Genomic DNA, 15,527 nt, shown 5'->3' on the forward strand with positions numbered 1-15,527 from the left:
ATTTTATCTCCAGTGCGATATTTATTTGGTTACCTACTTGAAGACTATAAAAGTTTTAATGCTATTCCCATCGAGTGCTGCCTTTGTGTGTTTTTTGTATCCTGCTATCCATTTTTCCAGGGGTTGGTAGCTGCACTGGCAATCAGCCTGCAAGGAGATCAGCTAAAAGTAGTTGGATCTGTATGTGCGTTATAATTAATCGAAATTAGTGTATATATATATATATATATATATATATATATATATATATATATATATATATATTCGTATAATTAATCGAAATTAGTCGATGAATCGATTAAAAAAAAATCAATTAATCGAACAGAAAATTTTTAATCAGTAACAGCCCTAATTTTTTTTTTTTTTTTTTAAATTGTCACACATTTATTTATTTATTTTGTTTTTTATAGTGCAGAAAATCATAATTTTAAATACATTTTTATTTTTTTGTACCCAGATCTGATTTTATTGGACTATACAGCGCTCCTTCAATTGAAGCCAATTAGGCCGCCGCACCGACCGCCTTTTATTCCTTTCCAATGAAATATGTATTATCCCGAGCGTAAGAGGATTGGGACTGTCGGGCTGATTTGTTGGCCGGTGTAATAAGGTCGCTGGCAGTGTGATCGGAGATAAGAATAACCCCCATGCTGTGCTATGGCTGCTAAATGAAGGATAGGTCAGGGAGAGGCGTGATCTGTCGCGTGATCGGGAGAGGGCCCGTGTTTCTCAATGATTCCCATCACCGCTGGTCACATGTAGGCCAGCGGATGGCGTCATATCACAGGACAGATATGTGACACCTGTCACCCCACGAGGTTTAATTCAAGCCCCTCTACTGGCTGAGTGTTTGTGTCAAATATCAGGACATGCTGGGAGTTGTAGTCCCTCAGCAGAGAAACGTCGTAGCCCAGTGATGGTGAACCTTGGCACCCCAGATGTTTTGGAACTACATTTCCCATGATGCTCCACTATACTGCAGAGTGCATGAGCATCATGGGGAATGTAGTTCTGAAAACATCTGGGGTCCCAAGGTTCGCCATCACTGGCCTATGACATTATGCACAGTTCAAGTTTTCCCAGGAAGGAGGGGTGATGAGTCATAAGAGAGCCAATGAGAGCTGCAGATGTGCCTTTGTGTAAATCCAGGAAGTGAACAGGCAGCAGCTTCAGCTGCCCACAGTTAAAATGGCTGCAGCCAGACTCAGTGGAGGGAGATTTCTGCAGCATATTTGGCAAGTACAGAATCGGAGTATATCTACTTCTTCCTAGAGGTTCTAATTGCTGTCTATGTCCCCATTGGGGAGATTCGCTAGTAAGGCCCCCTTCACACTGGGGCGGTGGTGGCGTCGGCGTTAAAGCACCGCTATTTTTAGCGGCGATTTGGCATCAATTTTGCTGCGCTATTTGGCCACTAGCGGGGTGATTTTAAACCCCCCGCTAGCAGGCGAGAAAGCTTTACAACCACCCGCAAAGCGCCGCTGCAGCAGTATAGCCGCGGTGCCCCATTTTGCCAGCGCACCGCCCCAGTGTGAAACCCCTCTGGGCTTTCACACTGGCGTGGGAGGAGCGGCTCTTTCAGGGTCACTGACGAGGGTTATAGACCTCATACCCTATCTAGAAAATGTTTTGCCTTTTTAGTTTTACTTTTTAAAGTGGTAATAAACCCAAAACCAAAAAAATTTAATATATTGCAGCTTACCAATCACTCTTTTTGGCAGCAGCATGGTCAGTGTGGGGGGAAGGGGAATGGTAGATTAGCAGATTTAGTCCTCGTTCACATTGGACGCTGCTTTGAAATCGTGCGACTTCAAAGCTGCGTTTTACTACCACTTGTGGTGTGGCATGAAAGACATCTGTGCGGCTTCATGCACATACGTTTATTGAAGTCGCATCCCAAAATCGCCAACAGTAGTGCAGGAACTACTTTTGCAAACAAAAAAGGCCGGGGTTGGGACGTTGCCAGTAATAGGCTGTGACTTGTCATGCGATTTGACCTGTCAAATTCCATGACAAACCGCTCCAGTGTGAATTGGAAGTCTTTTTTTTTTTTTTTTTTTTTTTTTTTTTTTTTTGCCATCTGTGTCCTATTTAAGGGATTTTCCTTCACTTCCTGTCCCATAGCCAAACAGGAAGTGAGAAGCAATGCCTTCAATTTACGAGAAGTCCTTGGGGACTAGTGTCCCCATTGGAAGATTCCCCCTCCATTACCATATTTATCGGCGTATACCGCGCACTTTTTTCCCCTTAAAATTAAGGGAAAATCGTGGGTGCACGATATACGCCGATCCCGGCGCTGTCTCTCCGAGAGCCCAGCCGAGTGTACTGCGCACTCGGCTCCGCCCGCAGCCACGCCGAGAGGAGCCGAACACACAGGAAATCCGGCTCCTCTCGGCTCGCGCCAAAATCAAAAAACGAACACCGGACACAGACACCTGGATGGAGGCCGCAGACGGACACGCTGGACGGAGACGGACACCTCCAAAGCCGCAGACGCTTCCCGCGCAAGGAAGCCGTAGATGGACACCCACAAGGCCGCAGACGGACGCCGGACAAGGCCGCAGATGGACGCAGGGCAAAAATGTAAGTTTTCTTTTTTTTCCCTTGCTTAAGCTAGGAGTGCGTGTTATACGCCGGGGTGCGGTATACCACGATAAATACGGTACTTTTCTGGGGACAACCCAACATTCGTTTTTTTTTTTTTCTCTTTTCAATGATGGTAAACAGGATAAATCTCCTTAATGGGGCACAGACAGCAATAAAAACTGACAGGGGTTCTAATTCCTCTCCACTCTTGTCTAAAACGTAGGAAAACTTTTTTTTTTTTTTGGTTCTACTTTAATGCTGCTTTGCATAACTATTTTCCTGTGAAATGCATCCATCCATTTTCCTGGAAGTACAGACGCCTCCACACCTCAGTGAGTCACCATTGCTGGTAATGATGAAAAGGGTTTTCTTAGACTTATCCACCTTTCTATCATCTGCTTCATGCTGGAAAGGCGGCCATCTTTACTTAGGGAATTAGTGATGTGATTACTTTAATAACTGGATTATATGATGGATCATCCGCTTTTTGGAACCCCCCCCCCCCCCCACTCCGGTGTCACATCTGGCACCTTTCAGGGGGGAGGGGAGTGCAGATACCTGGTATTTGCACCCACTTCCGGGCATAGACTCCTCCTGTCACGCCACTACCCCCCCCCGCGGGCTGTCTTCTGGGAAACACACTGGTCCCAGGAGAGAGCAAGGACCAGTGAAGGCGCGCCACGCTAAATGTTTGCTTGTAGCTTGGCCTTTCCTCTTCTCCCCCCTGAGACCTGTGTATGTCACAAAAGACAACGGGCCATTCAGAAAGCACCGTGAGACTCGCGCATGCGCAGTTAGTAACCGGCAGCTACACTGCCAGTTTTCCTTAGTTGGAATGGCGGCACCTGCACCCAATCAGATGGATGGACCGGTCTTGGGGGGGGGGGGACATTGCGGGATCCCTGGACAGGTAAGTATCCTTATTTAAAAAAAAAATTTTAAATGCTTCTAAAGAGGGAAAACATTTTTTAGCTTTCTCCTCTCACAGGACAGAATGGTAGAAGCTGAAGCCAGTGGCTCCTGCTGCTATCCATCAAATCCTGAGAGCAGGGGGTGGGGCCAAGCCCCACTGTGTGTCTATGGATGCACACAGCCCAGCTCTGGAGTGAGCCCATATGTTTTTCCCCCCCCATTGGAAGCGGCAACATTTCTCTACTCTCTCCCCACTCATAGGACAGAAAGGCAGGAGCGGAAGCCAGTGGCTCCTGCTGCTGTCAATCAAGTCCTGAGAGCAGGGGGCAGGGCCAAGCCACTGTGTGTGTGTGTGTGTCAATAGACCCACACAGCCTAGCTCAGGAGTGAGCCTGTACAAGTGCCCCCAAAGGAAACTGCAACATCTCTCTCCTCTCTCTACTCTCACAGGACAGAAACAGAAGCCAGTAGCTCCTGCTGCTGTCAATCAAATCCTGTGAGCTGAGAGCAGGGATTGGGGTCGAGCCGCACTGTGTGCATCTATGGACGCTTACAGCTGGCTCTGGAACGAGCCTATACGTGTGCCCCAATAGGTAGTGCACAGAGAAGAGGAGGAGCCAAAAGTGCTGGCGGGAAACCCCAGCAGAGGAAGATTGGGGCTACTCTGTGCAAAACTATTGCACAGAGCAGGTAAGTATTAATAATAATAATAATAATATTATTTTTATTTGTAGTATTATTATTAATATTATTATTTATTATTATTATTTGTATTATTATTTTTATGTGGTCTTTCTATTATTATGTTGTATTATTTTAATTAAAATAAATAAATCAGGACACCTTTTAATCAGCTGGTTGTGTCTGCAGCACCTTCTTGCCCAACCAGGAATAATTGCAATGAGAATATAACGAACGGTGCTTGTTTGGGGTTTTCCCATCATGCTGACCCGCACCGGACGAGGTGTAGAGACGCCTTGGCGCTTCTGGCAGCGCGGAGTCCTTTGCACAGCACTTTTCGCAGTGTAAGGAACACGCTGAGCCAGGCTGGTTTTGTTTGCACAGCACACAAGTCACGTTGGGAGCTCGGGGCCCCGGCCAGGAAATTCTGTTGATGCAGAGCCGTGTCCCGGGTGACGGCATCCTTCTAGAGAACGCTTCCAGGCCTCGCAGGCTCTGCTGGGCATTTCACTTGCAAATATGGGAACGCGGGCGGCAGCGAGGATAATGGAACATCTTTCTATCGCTTTTAACTGTATCATTGCCAGGTTCATGTAAAAGAAAAAACCGAGCTGAAAGAACGCCAATCCTTATAAAAAAAATCGCAGTATCGCAGTCTCTTTAGATCAGTGTTTCTCAACTCCAGTCCTTAAGGCGCCCCAACAGGTCATGTTTTCAGGATTTCCCCCAGATGAATGGGGTAAGTGCCCTGGACTGAACGGCAAATGGGGGGGGGGCAGAGCGTAGTGGTTGTTTGCCGCCTCCCCAACAAAAAACAGCTACCTCTGGTAAAGACCCTGTTAAAAAGGGATACCTGGGCTAGGCAACAAGGGATTAATGAGCCCTAAATGATGTAATGAAAAATGGATTACAGGGCCATCAAGTAATTTAGTATCTCCTTTTTTTTTTTTTTTTTAAAGAGTACCTTCACTTTTTCCCACGAAAGTGGAGTTACACTTTAACTTCCGGGATGAGCAATTGTTGTCTACATAAATTTGTCATGTGTATTCTTCCTTGGATCTTGGTGTATTTATTCCAGATCTGTAATTCAGTGTGAGACTTTTTTTCCTCTGTGCAGAGCTTCCTGTAATAAAGACTGGACTCAGATGCTCTCTCTCCTTGTGCAGGGTCACTGGTCTGGTCTCCGCCCCCTCCTGTGTTTTTCTGTAGTGGGTGGGGCCTACTAGGGGCCAGCCAAAAGCTATCATGTCACTACTATTTTATTTTTATTTTTTTGTACAAAGTAATATCTGGGTTTCCAGAGGCATGCGGCGCATACAAAGTGGATTTATAATATTTGTGGCTATTGAGGAATACATTTGTATTTGAATATATGTGAAGATTTAGGCCGTTTTATCTCATTCTGCCTAATGGAGTTTACACGTGTCGTCATCACCTTCCGTCCAAATTGTTGCAGAGATTGGGTCATGCTGTTCTTGTTCTTCCTTCCTTCCAAGAAAGCGTATTGTTGGCAGACGCCCTGGCATAAGAGACCATGAAATTCTCCACAGGTGAATGATCTTTTCTTGGAAGGGAGGACAAAGGATAAAACGGAAATAAATAAAGAGCAATAGAGCAAAACAAAGAGAGCTTACCAGTTCTTGGGTGTAATGGTTGCATTGGTTTTCTTTTTTACTTTTTTTTTTTGTATGTTTTTCAATTAAACATAACACAAGTTAAAAGTAAAAAAACAAAAAAAAACAAAGAAACAAAAACTACATATTGTCTGTGACATACAAGCAAAAACAAAAACACGGGAGTGTGAATTTTTCTTTTTTAAGTTATACAAATTACACCGGTGACCTAAACAATGTCTTCTTTTTTATTTTTATTATTGTTATTCCTATTTTTATCTGGTGATCTGGCCAGTGAATCCACATAACACTCCCCTCCCCCCCCCCCCCCCCCCCCCCCCAGATTGATAAGCCCGACATCCTGCAAGGGGCCAAACGCATGGATAAAAGGACAACGGTATGGATGGGTGCGCCGCACTGCTCTGCACTCTATTCAAAACTAAAAAAAAATAATAGTTTTGCCTTTCAGGCATACTTTAAGAATTGGTAAACTGGAGCTTTTTTTGTGGCTTGAATCGGGCAGATTTGAGCTTTTTTCTTTCTTTTTTTGGTGCGTTTTTTATTCCCATAGAAATTAATGGAAACGCGCTATTTGCGTGTTTAACAGCGGACTATAAATGTATTCAATGTGACGGTCTTAATTAGATAAAGTGTCTCTTGAGGGTGAACCTCCGCTTTAAGCTTTTTAACACTTTTTTTTTTTAACATTGAAGTCAATGAGAGCATGCTTCAAATCCTTAAAATCTTCTTCCGCTCCCAAAAGTTTCAGCTCCTTCATACTTTCACCTACAGACGCCAAACAAACTTTAAAATGTTCACAAAATATTCAGCTATCGGGATATATATTTTCAGTTTGATATCTTTTTACAGTTTTTGTGAAAAAGCTGTTAAAATTTCCTGAAATGATCACTAAACTTTAATCGATTTAGACAGACTGGGGCAGATTCAGGTACCGCTGCGCACTTCTTACGGAGGCGCAGCGTCCCGTTTTTGCCCTGCGCCCCCGCAAATTATTTGCGCTACGCTTCATTCACGAAGCAGTAGCCACGTAATTTGCGTGGGCGCTCCTCAAAAATGCCCGGCGTAAGGGCGCGTAATTTAAATGATCCCGTAGGGGGCGTGGATCATTTAAATTGGGCGCGTTCCCGCGCCGAACGTAGTGCGCATGCTTCGTCTGGAAACTTTCCCGACGTGCATTGCGGCAAATGACGTCGCAAGGACGTCATTTGCTTCAAAGTGAACGTGAATGGCGTCCAGCGCCATTCACGATTCACTTACGCAAACAACGTTAAATTTTAAATTTGCGACGCGGGAACGACGGATATACGTAGCATTGGCTGCCCCTGCTAATAGCAGGGGCAGCCTTACGCAAAAACCGACGTACGCAAACAATGTAAACTGCGTACGCAGGGCTCGCGTAGGGTTGTGAATCGGCGTTAGTATGCACTTTGCATACTATACGCTGACCACAACGGGAACGCCACCTAGCGGCCTGCGTAAGAATGCAGCCTAAGATATGACGGCATAAGGAGCCTTATGCCAGTAATTTCTTAGGCTGCAGTCGGCGTATCGAGGTTCCTGAATCAGGAGCATTCGATACGCCGGGGCAAGTAAGCAATTGCGCTGCGTAACTATGGTTACGCAGACGCAATTGCTCTCTGAATCTGGGCCAGTGTGTATTGGGCTTATTCTTTGCAAACTTTTAAAGCCAACAATTCAGTTTAGTAACAACAACAAAAAAAGCTTTTTAGCTTTTCCTACTTTTCCAACTATTCTCACTTCTTTAGCTTAAATCCGTAGGAAAAAGTTGTTCATCCAGTTAGCTTTAGCAATTCAGCATTCCCACGCATTTTCTGCAGGAAATGCTTTTTTTTAATAATAATAATTATTATTATTATTATTATTATTATTATTAAAGCTAATAGAAAAGCTAAAAAGGTGAAATACCTAGCAACAAATGATTCAACAGATAAGTTTGCTGTCTAAGGCCCCTTTCACATGGGGCAGTGGAGGTGCGGTGACGGTATAGCGCCGCTATACCATCGTATTTACTGCGATATTTGGCTGCTAGCGGTGCGGTTTTAACCCCCCCTCTAGCGGCTGAAAAAGGGTTCATACCGCCCGCAATGCGCCTCTGCAGAGGCGCATTGCGGGCGGTATTACAGCAGTTTCCCATTGATATCAATGGGAAGGAGTGGTATAGGAACAGTAAACACACCGCTCCTATACCGCTCCAAAGATGCGGCTAGCAGGACTTTTGGAGCGGTCCTGCTTGCGCACCACTTAAGTGTGAAAGCGTCCGGGCTTTCATATTGAAGCCTGCAGGGCACGATTTTTTTCAGGCGGTATAGCAGCGCTATTTTTAGCGCTGAACCGCCTGAAAAACCTGTCAGTGTGAAAGGGGTCTTATAGTTGTATAAAAACTTGCCCCTCAGGTGTGAATGCAGGCGAATTGTTGAGATCTGGATTTGCCTTGGTGGACAATGGGCGTCACACCTCCGTCCCTCCTGGATGGAAGGAGTTTATCATATACTGTGTTCTGCACTTGTGTTGATTAGGAAGAACACACCGCAATCTTTTCACTCGAGGAACAACTAACACAACAGGGACACATATTCCAAAACATTCAGTCCCTGATTAGTCCCTCATTCAGCCTCTTGGCAGGCTGCTTTGTACATCTGAAAACGGCTTCTTCTCTGTTCCCACCACACAGGGTAAACAATGTGCACGACCTTGTCCCCAATTCCTTATCGGCCTCTTTATGGCTGGCGGAACTAACTATATCTCTCGTTGGAGCATTCCTATCTCTTATTCACAAAACAGCCCTGTTTACTTCCGAGGGAATTACAAGTATTCACCATTCTGGGTTCATGTTTTTCGGCACAGGTGGGTCGGCCAAGCGTTGTTTTATAATATCAGGCAGTGGTGGCTGGTGCTCAAAAGACGGATGGGAATGCGTCAGCCATCAGAGGCTACCGTACCTTAGGAAGGTATTAACCACTTAACCCCCGGACCATATTGCTGGTGAAAGACCAGAGCACTTTTTGCGATTCGGCACTGCGTCGCTTTAACTGACAATTGTGCGGTCGTGCGACGTGGCTCCCAAACAAAATTGGCGTCCTTTTTCCCCCACAAATAGAGCTTTCTTTTGGTGGTATTTGATCACCTCTGCGGTTTTTAGTTTTTGCGCTATAAACAAAAATAGAGCGACGATTTTGAATTATTTTTTTTTTATATTTTTTTACTATAATAAATATCCCTCAAAAATATATAAAAAAACATTTTTTTTCCCCTCAGTTTAGGCCGATACGTATTCTTCTACATATTTTTCGTAAAAAAAAATCGCAATAAGCGGTTGGTTTGCGCAAAAGTTATAGCGTTTACAAAATAGGGGGTATTTTTATGGCATTTTTATTAATATTTTTATTTTACTAGTAATGACGGCGATCAGCGTTTTTTTTTTATTTTTTTTATTTTTTCGGTACTGCAACATTATGGCGGACACTTGTGACCCATTTTTGGGACCATTGGCATTTTTATAGTAATCCAATGCATTTTTATAGCACTGATCGCTATAAAAATGCCAATGGCAGTGAAGGGGTTAACACTAGGGGGCGGGGAAGGGGTTAAGTATGTTCCCTGGGTGTGTTCTAACTGTAGGGGGGGATGGACTCACTAGGGGAAATGACTGATCGATGTTCATACATTGTATGAACAGACAATCAGGCATTTCTCTCCCTGACAGGACCGGGAGCTGTGTGTTTACACACACAGCTCCCGGTTCCCGCTCTGTAACGAGCGATCGCGTGTGCCCGGCGGCGATCGTGCCCGCCGCGCACGCGAGTCGGGCCTGCACGGCGGCTGGTTGGCAAGTAGTTAATATTCACTATTGTCACACCCTTATGCCGCGTACACACGACCGGTTTTCCAGATGAGAAAACTGCAACTTTTTTAGATTGGTCGGGAAAACCGGCCGTGTGTAGGCTCCATAGCGGTTTTCCCGACAAGAAAACTGCCCGCAAAAAAAATTAGAACCTGCTCTATTTTTTTCCCCGCCGTGTTTCCTGTCAGTCTTTATCTCGTTGCGAAAACCGCTCGTGTGTATGCTTTTCCGAGGGGGGGGGGGGGGGGGAAACGTGCATGCTCAGAATCAAGTATGAGACGGGAGCGCTCGTTCTGGTAAAACTAGTGTTTGTAATGGAGATAGCACATTCGTCACGCTGTAACGGACTGAAAAGCGCAAATCGTCTCTCACCAAACTTTTACTAACACGAGGATCGGCAAAAGCAGCCCGAAGGGTGGCGCCATTTGAATGGAACGTCCCATTTATAGTGCCGACGTACCTGTTGGACTTCACCGCGCTTTGGTCGAGCATTTTTTTTTTTGACTGAGCGTGTGTATGCAAGGCAGGCTTGAGAGGGATCGCGTCAGGGGAAAACGTCGGGGTTTGGCATGTCAGGAAAACCGGTCTGGTGTACAGGGCATTGGGCTCTAATTGTGTGCTTCAAAAAAATAAATAATAAAAATGTATACAGGTATGGCGCCAACAGTTTGCACAGCATTTTACAACATGAGGGCAGACAGTACAGTTACAATACACTTCAACACATAAGGAATCAGGGGCCCCGCTCGTTGGAGCTTCCAATCTAAATAGACGGGTCAAGTGATGCAAAGGATCGGCACTGCCCGCAGTTATTACCTTGACGTTCCTGGGGCCCTAAGCAAAATGACACGTCACATTAAAGTTGAGAACAGGGGGGGGGGCGGGGCTGGCGCTGCCGACAGTGACATATTATCACATTAAAATTTAAAGTTGAGAAGCGGGGGGCGTTCTGCTGTCGGAAATGACATGCGGGGGGGGGGGGGTGCTGACTTCTTACCTCTTCTCTCATGCAGCCAGCGAGTTGAGAAGCGGGGTGAGGGGCCGAACATGACTTCTTACCAGGCGGGGGCCTCTAGTAATTTGGGGGGCCCTCCGCAGCTATGCGGGGCCCTAAGCGGCTTGCATAGTGAGCCTATAGGGCGGATCGGCCCTGACTGCGGGAGATGAGCTGATGGAGAAAGTGGAAATAGTTATGTGGAGGCGGGATAGGCCTCTCTGAAGAGAAGAGTTTTCAGGGATCGCCTAAAAGTGGACAGAGTAGTAGACAGTCGGAAAGATTGGTGTAGGGCAGTGATGGGGAACCTTGGCACCCCAGATGTTTTAGAACTACATTTCCTATGATGCTCATGCACTCTGCAGTGTAGTGGAGCATCATGGGAAATGTAGTTCCAAAACATCTGGAGTGCCAAGGTTCGTCATCCCTGGTTTAGGGAGTTCCAGAGGATGGGAGAGGCTTGAGAGAAGTCCTGGAGGCGTGGATGGGAGGAGGCGACAAGGGAGCTAGAAAGCAGAGGTTTTGTATCACTGACAACCTATTTGCGCTATTTAAGATGTTTGATATACTTCAAAACAAGCTGTTGGTGAGGTCTGGTCTGCTTGGCATTTTGTATGATGGAACATGCCTCTCCTTGGTGTACGGTGGGATATAGCTTTCTTTGATGCATGTCATGATATCTCTTTATACCTTTTTTTTTTTTTATATTAAACTTTTTTTTATTTTTATTTTTTATATAATTTTTTTTGTTTTATTATAAAAAATAAAGATAAACTTTTTTATATACTTCTTTTTTTTTTTTTAGCTATGTGATAACATGCCATTTTGTTTGGTGTCCCCAGGTGTGCTGGCACAGTCGGAGCCATTGTCACGTGTCCCCTGGAGGTGATCAAGACACGGTTACAGTCCTCAGGGATCGCCCTTCAGCAAGTTTACTACTCTCAGGTACAGCTTGGGACGCTCAGCGGAGGAGTTGTACGACCAACCACTTCCGTCTCCCCTACGGTTCTCCAAGTTCTCAAGTAAGTGCTCACCGGAGTCTTTTTCAGCTCCATGCAGGCTGCAGGGGGTGGGGAAATATCAGTCTGTAATCCCCTTCATTATAATAATCACTGGAGTTTTATAATATTTTATATATATATATATATATAATTTTTTTTTTTTTTTTACTACATCAAGGAAATGACCCCTTTTTGAAAAGTAGACACTCCAAGGTTATATTTTGGCACAATTGTTTTGGGGATGAAGACACATGCTGCTATTGAGAGGGTTACAACATGGAGCACTAGATACAGCAGTGCAGCAGCATAGAGCAAACAGAGGGGGGAGGGGTTCATGTATTGGTAACACAGTGGGAGGACGGAGATGAGGGGGGTTAAAACGGTAGTAAACCGCAGTTGGTTTAAAAAAAAAAGGGGGGGGGGAGTGAGTGGGTTAAACTCAGAATCGAAACCCCCCTACCCCGAGTCTTCCACTGCTTGTGCGCTGGAACTTCCTCCTTCCTCTGTTGCAGGGGCAAGGGGCGGGCTCTCTGATGTAAACAGTACACTGTTTACATTTATGATAACTGTGATTGGTCATTACAGTGATCACATGGCACAGAGCTGCTCATTTTGGCACTGTAGGCAGTCATCTGATGGTGTTTTGGAGCCTATAACGGGCACACTGGATGCCTGAAGGCTATTTATAAAGTGCTGTGTATAATCCACACTCCAGAAATAGACATCCACCTCCCTGCTATTTACTTTACAGTGATAAGGAGATCTTTTCCCTAAAGGTAAAGTTGACCTTTTTATAGTAGAACTAGAGGCAAAATCCTTTTTTTTTTTTTTTTTTTTTTTTTTTTTTTCCTCCTCTTCAATTTTTTTGCCATCTGTGTTCCATTGTGGAGATTTCCCGTCACTTCCTGTTCCATAGCAAAAACAAAGTGAGAGGATATCCCTGCAAATTATGAGAAATCTTTGGGAGCCCCCCGGGTCACCGGAAATAGCGTCCCCATTGGAAGATTTCCCCTCCATTACTTTTCTAGGGATAACCCGAAACTTGGGGCTTTTCTTTTATTTTCACGTTGGTTTGACACAGGTGCCATGCAAGACGTGGCATGGGATTCGCACTGCTGTGCAGATCACATGCGACATCTGTGCATTCTGAATTCAGCCATACAGATTGTATGGCTGCTCCAAAATGGTGCAGGACCCCTTTTTTTTTTTTTTTGGTCCGCACTTGAATCGGATCGCATGGGTGTTCACACCTGTGTGATCCCATTTCTGCACTATTTGGCAGTTAGCACTGCGACCTGTGAACTGATCTGGGGGTGTCATTAACTTTGCATTGACCCCTGCAGCGGGAACCAATTCATGTTGGTTTAAAGAAAACGGAAGTGGCGCGGATTGCTCATTCTGCCAGGTTTGACATTTTGTCAGAACACCGGGACTAAAAGTGATGATGAATCTCCCTAACGGGGGGCACAGACTGTATCCAGAACTAAGTAAAAAGTTTTGCTAAAAGAAAACAATTTGTGTACCAGCATAATTCTAATGTCAAATAAAGTGACAGTGCAAACATAAAATATAAAAGACTTTTGTGCAATATTGAGTGACCTGTGTATCCCACGATTCCACTGGGATATCCTCTGCTGACTCTCACCGGTCCAGATTTCCTCCTGTTCTAATCCCAGCAATCCTTCCAGAGTGTGGTGTTATACAGACAGGAAATAAATGGAGAGATGCCTCTCATAGTGTAAAATCCTCTTGCGTTTATTTTTATAAGGCAGTTACAAATGGAGACCAATAAAACCAGTAAACAATGAAAATAGCGCCACTTTTCATTAAACAATTCACCCTGTAGTTGCATTCCAATCTCAGGGTCGGAAGTGACTTCTGGGAGCATTATCTTGGCGCATTTTGTCATCAAACGGCAACGTTATCGAAAGAGCCTGCTTTTGATAATGTCGCTGTTTGATGACGAAACGCGTCAAACTGATTTTTTCGAAGCTGCTTTTGATGACATCGCCGTTTGACGAAACGCACCGAGTTGATGCTTCTGAACGTCTTTTCATGCCTTGAGAGTGGAATGCACGCCATTGCACAGGCAGCGTCCATTACTCTAAGAAACAAGAGGGGCGTGTTTTTTTCTTTTTTTTTTATGAAACGTGGCGCTATTTTTGTTTTTTACTGGTTTTATTGGTCTCTATTTGTAATTGCATTGTAAAAATAAACGCAATAGGATTTTACACTGAGAGTCCATCTCTCCATTTATTTCCTGTCTGTATAACACCACACTCTGGAAGGATTGCTGGGATTACAACAGGAGGGAATCTGGACCGGTGAGAGTCGGCAGAGGCTATCCCAGTAGGATAGGTCCCCCCCCCCCCCCCAAATAAGAGACCAGCAAGCCCAGTTGACTGTCCTTGTTGTAGGGTAGTCAACATTTGGTAGGTGCGGAGTGACTACATACCTCACGTGGTGCATATACAGTACACATGCTGGGAAGAAAGCACTCACGTAATATTGCACAACAGACTTTTATATTTTATGTTTTCACTGTGTCACTTTATTTGACAATAAATTGTTTGTTTTCTTTTAGCAAAGATATTTACTATACATAATATCAAATTTATAAGGCTTCATTTCCATGAACGTTTTTACAGCCACTTTTTTTAGCCTTTTTTACAGCTTAAAAACGCCTCTCCATGTGTGTGTGTGTGTTTTTTTTTTTTTTTTTGAGCTGGAGCTCAAAAACGCAGCGGTAGCATTTTTGCACGTTTTTTTAACGTCTGGCGTTTTTACAGCTCTAACGCTGGAGCTTCAGAACGCACTGGTCCTGTTATTTTTTTTTTTTTGCAGCTTAAAAAAGGCTCAGCCATCTACAGCTTAAAAACGTCATGGTGGGCATGAGGCCATAGACTAACATGGAGAGCCGTTTTTAAGCTGCAAAAAACGCTCAGAAAAGTAAAAACGTCCATGGAAATGAAGTCTAATCGTAATTTAGACTTTTAAGCAAGCGCTGCCTGAATATTGAGGTTTGCCCATTTTAGATGGATAGACAGCGCCTGCTCATTATAGTACAGTGGTTTGGAAAAGTATTCATACCCCTTGAATTTTTCACATTTTGACAATTTATTTTGTCGGGATTTTATGTGATAAACCAACACAAAGTGAAAGGAAAATGATAAATTTATCTTAAATTTTTTTTTTTCAAATAAATACTTTAAATATTTAAACTCGGCTGATCATGACACATTGCATACCAACATTACTGTTTGTACAGTCTGCATTATTCTAGCCTCTGATATGCATGAAATATGTGGTCCGGTGTGCAGAATCCGGTCTCTACAAGCAGTAGATCCACTTTCAGCTGAAAACAGTTCTTTACATAAAATAAAAACTGACTCTAGCCGCTTCAACACACAGAGCATGTTCAGCTTGCTTGTGTCAACAAAGTACATTTTATATCCAGGACAGGATTTGGGCAAAAAAAAAAAAAATTATTTAAAGTGTTTGTTAACACCCCCCCCCCCCCCCCCCCAAAGCAAATTAAACAGCGCAGTGCTGGTTCTATGTAATCTGCCCCCCCCCCCCCTCTAAACTATAAAAAACCTGGCCGATCCTGCCACTTCCTGTGTCCCCCTCTCTGTGCTGACCACGACAATCAGTGCTGCTGAGCCCTGACCACCACGGTCAGTTTACGTCCCTCTGTCATCTGCAGCTCTCCTCTCTCTCCCCCCCCCCCCTCCTCCCTGCCTGTCAGCTCTGTGTTCTGTGTCTGTCTCCACCCCCCTCATCCCTGCTGCGATTAGTAAAAATAAAAAAAACTTACAATGGTCACTGCCAGTCCCTCTATTATAGGCAGGCATACC

The 15,527-nt window shown here is 44.6% G+C and overlaps 1 protein-coding gene across 1 annotated transcript in view; it reads left to right on the forward strand.

Annotated features, from left to right (window-relative positions):
• The window catches only part of SLC25A33 (solute carrier family 25 member 33), an 81,200-nt gene that overhangs the window by 41,354 nt on the left and 24,319 nt on the right, over nt 1–15,527 (forward strand). The window contains exon 2 of the mRNA XM_040326396.1: nt 11,512–11,691. Coding sequence (XP_040182330.1) covers nt 11,512–11,691 — 180 coding nt within the window. The remainder of the gene's footprint in view (nt 1–11,511; nt 11,692–15,527) is intronic.

The sequence above is a fragment of the Rana temporaria genome, chromosome 10 (genome assembly GCF_905171775.1).
Source record: "Rana temporaria chromosome 10, aRanTem1.1, whole genome shotgun sequence".
Classification (NCBI taxonomy): domain Eukaryota; kingdom Metazoa; phylum Chordata; class Amphibia; order Anura; family Ranidae; genus Rana; species Rana temporaria.